The sequence below is a fragment of the Podarcis bocagei genome, assembly GCF_964188305.1.
Source record: "Podarcis bocagei genome assembly, chromosome: W".
Classification (NCBI taxonomy): Eukaryota; Metazoa; Chordata; class Lepidosauria; order Squamata; family Lacertidae; genus Podarcis; species Podarcis bocagei.
The window spans coordinates 17,638,112-17,643,810 of record NC_138131.1 but is presented as its reverse complement, the minus strand read 5'-3'; the positions used below and the strand labels follow the sequence as shown (position 1 = coordinate 17,643,810).

The following is a 5,699-nucleotide window of genomic DNA, read 5'->3' as shown; positions in this document are numbered from 1 at the left end:
GTACTCCCAATCCCCTTGCGTCATGCGGCGAAGGGTGTCCTTGGTGGTCCGCACCATGCGTTCTGCTTGGCCATTGGTGGCAGGGTGGAATGGTGCCAAACGGATGTGGCGGATGGCGTTCTGCGCTGTGAAGGTTTGGAATTCTCCTGACGTAAATGCAGTCCCGTTGTCTGAGACGAGAGTGTCAGGGAGCCCGTGGGTTGCAAACAGCCTGGGTAGTACCCGGATGGCTGCGGATGTAGAAGTGGACGGTACCAGTGCGACTTCCAGCCATTTGGTGTAGGAGTCCACCACTATGAAGAATGTTTTCCCCTGAAAGGGGCCAGCGAAGTCCACATGCAGGCGTGACCATGGTGCTCGGGCGGACTCCCAGGACTGGACTGGGGCCCTTGGGGGATCTGGGCGGGATTCTTGGCAGGCCTGGCAGTGTTTGACGCAGGCCTCTATCTCTCCGTCGATCCCTGGCCACCACACATAACTCCTGGCAAGGGCCTTCATTCTTACTACCCCTGGGTGTGTCTCGTGTAGGGCTGTGAGGACCCTTTTGTGGAGGGGCTGGGGAACAACGACCCTGCTTCCCCATAACAGGCACCCCTTGTGGGCCGACAGTTCATGTTTGCGGGTTGTGTAGCTAGCGAATTCTGGCCCAGGGCTGCTGCTGGGCCATCTCCTCCACACCCAGTCCAGGACCCGGGAGATTACCCTATCTTTCTTGGAATGGTGTGCAACTTCTTGTGCCTGAATGGGGCGGTCGGGAAGCAGCTCCAGGCTCATAACCTCTTGTGCAGGTGCTGGGTCGGGGCCTGTTTCCGGTAGTGGTAGCCTGCTGAGGGCGTCCGCATGGCCCATTGCCTTCCCCGGGCGGTGAATCAGTGCATACTGGTAGCTGGCAAGGAAAATTGACCACCTGAGGACGCGAGGAGACAGCACTTGGGGGGTCTGCTTTTCGGGGGCAAACAAGCCAAGCAACGGCTTGTGGTCAGTCACCACGGTGAAGGGCCGCCCGTACAAGAAATCATGGAATTTTTTTACTCCCTTCACGATTGCCAGACCCTCCTTGTCTATTTGCGAGTAGTTCCACTCGGTTGCGTTGAGTGTCTGGGAAAAGTATGCCACCGTTACCTCTCTTCCATCTGGGAGTTGGTGTCCCAGGACAGCGCCAATGCCATAGGGTGAGGCGTCGCATGCTAGCACCACTGGCAGCCTCTCGTCGAAGTGTGCCAAGACCGAGTTTGAGACAAGCAAGTCCTTGACTGCCTGGAATGCGGCCTCCTGGCGCTGGCCCCACACCCAAGGGGCCCGCTTGTCCAGGAGTCTGTGTAGGGGCTCTGCTACCGCCGCCTTGTGGGGAAGGAAGGAATGGTAAAAGTTCAATAGTCCCAAGAAGGCCTGAAGTTCAGTCTTGCTCTTGGGTGCTGGGGCATCACAGATGGCCCGTACCTTGTCCCCAGTCGGGTGGACCCCTTCTGCGTCCACCATAAATCCCAGAAAGTCCACCTGAGGCACTCCTAGTAGACATTTTTCCCGCTTCACCTTGAGACCCGCCGTCTGGAAACGGTGCAGAACGGTGCGGAGGCGGTCCTCAAACTCCTCTGGTGTGGGCCCGGCAATCAACACATCATCGAAGAAGGGGGTGACGCCAGGAATCCCTTTAAGGAGCGAGTCCATTAGATTCTGGAATATGCCTGGTGCCACACTGACACCGAATTGCAGCCGTTTTACCCTGAACGCTCCTCTGTGCGTCACAATTGTCTGTGCCTCTGCTGTGGCCTCATCTACTGGCAGCTGTTGATATGCTTGGGCCAAGTCCAGCTTGCCAAAAATTTTCGACCCAGCCAGGGTGGCAAGGACATGGCTGACCACTGGCACTGGGTATGCATGGGCCGTGAGGGCCTTGTTTATGGTACATTTGTAGTCTGCGCAGATGCGTACTGAACCATTAGGCTTGACGGGTGTGACGATTGGGGTTTCCCAGGGGGCATTAGGCACCGGCTCCAGCACTCCTTGCTCCACGAGCCGGTCCAATTCCTCGTCAATACGGGGTTTCAGGGCGAACGGGACCCGGCGGGCCTTGAGCCTGACCGGTCGTACTGCGGGGTCAAGCTGTAGAGCAATGGGGGAGCCCGTATACTGTCCCAATTTCCCATCGAAAACCCCTGGAAATTCCTTGCAGATGGCGTCCACGTCCACTTGTAAGGTAGTGTGGTTCACCCCGGTGATGGCTAGCCCCAGTGGTCCAAACCATGCTAATGTAGGGGCCCTTGACCACGAGCAAGTCCAGTTGCCGTGTCCGCACTCGGTATTGCACCCTGAAGGTCCCCACCCCCATTGTGGGGACCTTACGTTTCTGGAAGTCCCGGAGGGTGAATGGGGCCGGCCTGAGTTTGGGACCCCCAGTAGGACACAGTTTCCTTAAGGTCCTTGCCGAGATTATGGATAGAGTTGAGCCCGTGTCAAGCTCCATGCGGCATGGGGCCCCCTCTATCTGTACCTCTACATAAATTTTCTCTACGTTGGGGTGGGGCAACTGGTATACCTGGAAGTCCGTGAGCTCCGTCGAGTTGCCTTGGTGCGTTGGGCCCCGGGACCTGGGGCTCTTGGATTGGTCATCTGATGCCTGGCGTCGGGTGGGCCGAGCTCGACACACCCGGGCGATGTGTCCCAATTTTCTGCACTGCCTGCACTCTGCGTTGCGGAAACGGCAGGTCCTCCTCTCGTGACTTTCCCCGCAGCTTGCGCAGTTCCCTCCTTCTCGTCGAGGCAGCTGTGGTATGTGGGCTGCTTGAGTGCGCTGCTGTACTCGGTGCACCTCCTCCCTGTCAGATCCTGAGTCGTCGGTGAGGTCTTCATGGTGGACCCTCGGTTGGGGTGGCAGGCTCAGCCGTGCCTCTTGCGTCGACCTCTTGGCAGCTTCCGTTGCCAGGGCCTCCTCCAGAGCGACCTGGAACGTTAGGTCCTTCTTGGCGTAGAGGCGTCGTTGCAGCTTCTCATCCTTCAGGCCACCGATGAGGCGGTCACGAAGCATGTTCTCCAGCTCTGAGAAGTTGCAGAACCGGGCAGCTTGGCGGAGAGAGGTCACAAACCCAGTTATGGTTTCCCCAGGGGTTTGCCGCTTTGCGTAGAAGGCATTTCGATGAGCCACCACTGAGGGCTGCGGCGAAAAGTGCCCCTTCAGCTGTTCCATTATTGTTTTGTATGGAACAGTAGCGACGTCTTCAGGTGCAAGGAGAGCCCGGGTGATTTCAAATGTCTCCTCTCCGCAGATGCTGAAGAATATCGCCCTCTTCTTGGCGTCTTCTTCATCGGTGACCCCTTTGGCTTCTAGGAGGAAGGTGAAATGGGAGGCATACGCTTCCCAGTCTCCAGATGCTGGGTTGAACGGCGAGAAGCTGCTGTTGGCTGCCATTCTGAGTTCCTTGTGTCCCGGAGCTGAAGCCTGGATACACGGTGCGAGGCAGCGGTGCGGCAGGTGGCGGTGCTGCGGTGCTGTGTGTGCCAGTCAGCTCAGCGGGATCCCACCTTCGTCGCCAGTGAAATATACTCAGAGTCGCAAGTGATTTCATGCTCTTTATTCAGCTCATAGTGGTGAGGAGGAATGAATGAAAGTCCCCTCAAAGTATCTGCTTTATATACATTATTTACACAATGGGCTGCACATGATTGGTTAATTCTGGAATTCTACTGTAAGCCAATCAGGTTGTGGATTCACTTATATCTGGAGCATGATTGGGTGGTTCCTGCCAACCAATCATACTGCTGCATTGTTCTTGGACCAATCAGACTGCTGCATTCTGAATCCTATTGTTCTAGGACCAATCAGACTGCTGCAATTTGGATCCTATTGTTCTAGGACCAATCAGACTGCTTCAGTTTGGATCCTATTCAACTCAGTACATAACACTGCACATTATAACTTGAAAGAAAATGGGATGGAAATGTTTTCTTGATTGTACCTGATCCCAGGCAAACTGGCCAAACCGTCTAAAACCGTTAGTATCTTCAGCTCACAGGCAGAGGTACCTGGCCTCCCCCGAGGCAACTGAGCGAGATACTGTGTTTACCGTCCGTCTGCGACCTCCGGCAGGCTAGGTAAACAAACCCGGCGATTCTTCTCATTAGACGTGAGATAGAACACACCCTCTGCTTCTCTGCTTTTCTCTCCCTCCCTGCATTCTCCCAGGGAGGAGAAATGAGACAGACAGGAGTCCTTTCTACATGTTTTATTCTTGTCACTCAACAGTACATAGAAATGTGACTGCACCCTTCAGACTCCAGCAGAAGAGTCACACACTCCTCCCCTGTACTTCCAGCACAGGTCATATGACACACTGAGCTAACATCCGGTGCTCAGTACAGAGAATAGGCTCCACCTTTTCCCCAGCAGTACAGCAGCAAACCACAACATCCTGTTTTGCATTCCAGCAATCTGGAGCTGGCTTTTGCCTTGGTGCTTTTTCCCAACATCCTCCCCCAAAAGCATCAATTGGCAAAACATGATCCAGAGAAGAGAACAAACAGTTGTTATACATATAACAGTCCTCTGTTGTTTCAGTTCCACCCTTGGAACTCCCCACCACTGGTTTCACCAGTGTACCTCTCTGGTTGTCTGGCTTCCAAGGAATGAGTGCTTCTGCATTACCTTGGCTTGCTACTCTCTGTTGTGCCTTTGTCTCTGACTTAGACACTCCTTTAACCTGCTTTGAGTTGTTAACAATAGCAACACATGCAACAGCTAAGTTAGCAAACTCTTTTGAGTACCTCTTTGGTGGTACACCCTTTGTAACTCTCTCAGACCTGCGTACGAGGTTCTGATCCTCTGTGCTCACTGGTTCATCCTCTGGACTTTGTTGAGAACCAGTAGCAATCAGTGGTTCTTCCTTCATCTGTGAAGGTCTATCCATTGTGTGAGATTTTCTCTCAATGACTGTTACGACTGAACTCTCTGATCTATCAGTGTCATCATCAGTACCACTGTAATCTGTGAAATCATCATCATCTGAATTGCCACCTGTGGGAAATGTTTGTACTACAACCCGCTCTTGTTCTGGAGCACTCTCTAGGAACTTTGTGAGAATCACCTGACCAGATTCAGACAAAATTACTCTGTAGAGACCCTTTTCATATCCCACAAAAATGCCTCTAGCATTCTTTACTCCACCTGGAGCTTCTGTTCTCACATGAGACCCGAAAACCTTGAAATAGGCAACAGAAGGTTTTCTATTGAACAGCTTCTCAAAAGGAGAACATCCCAACTCTGTTGAGACCTTTCTCAACCACACATGAAGATAGGACGCTAGCGATTCGGCCCAATAGTCATGTGGCAAATGTGAACTCAGCAATTGCGCATTCATCCCCTTTTGCAATTCTTTGTTCACCCTCACACAGACCCCCCTGTTCCACGCTTCGGTCGAAACAGCAACTTTGTGGTCTATCGCTTTTCCATCCAGGAACTTCTGAAACTTCTGTAACAGAAAAATTTGCTTCTCATCTGTGAAAAGACAATCAATGTTAGCATCATGCATATTTCTAACCTTGTCACAAAACTCCTGAAACTTCTCTAAAGTTTCTTGCGGTTTCTCCATCATATAAACCCAAGAATAATTAGTGAAACAATCCACACACAAAAGGTAATATTTTGCATTGCCCCTAGATGGTTCTAGAGGACCAATCACATCAGCATACACCCGCTGAAATGCCCT

At 52.8% G+C, this 5,699-nt stretch overlaps 1 protein-coding gene across 1 annotated transcript; it reads right to left on the bottom strand.

The window, feature by feature from the left end:
• Window positions 1-1,144: 1,144 nt before the first annotated feature.
• LOC308578362 (uncharacterized protein) lies at window positions 1,145-3,095 on the bottom strand. The gene is made up of 2 exons (XM_081178628.1): window positions 2,537-3,095; window positions 1,145-1,649 (listed from the first exon to the last, which is right to left on the bottom strand). The coding sequence occupies exons 1-2, from the start codon at window positions 3,023-3,025 to the stop codon at window positions 1,611-1,613; spliced, it is 528 nt and encodes a 175-aa protein (XP_081034754.1). The 5' UTR covers window positions 3,026-3,095; the 3' UTR covers window positions 1,145-1,610.
• Window positions 3,096-5,699: the final 2,604 nt, after the last annotated feature.

Excerpts from the sequence above, each read along its gene's own strand:
- LOC308578362 (XM_081178628.1), bottom strand. The coding sequence starts at position 3,025 with ATGCTTCGTGACCGCCTCATCGGTGGCCTGAAGGATGAGAAGCTGCAA. Across the intron at positions 1,650-2,536 it reads CGGAGCTCACGGACTTCCAG|GGATTCCTGGCGTCACCCCC; the intron begins GTATACCAGTTG and ends CGCTCCTTAAAG.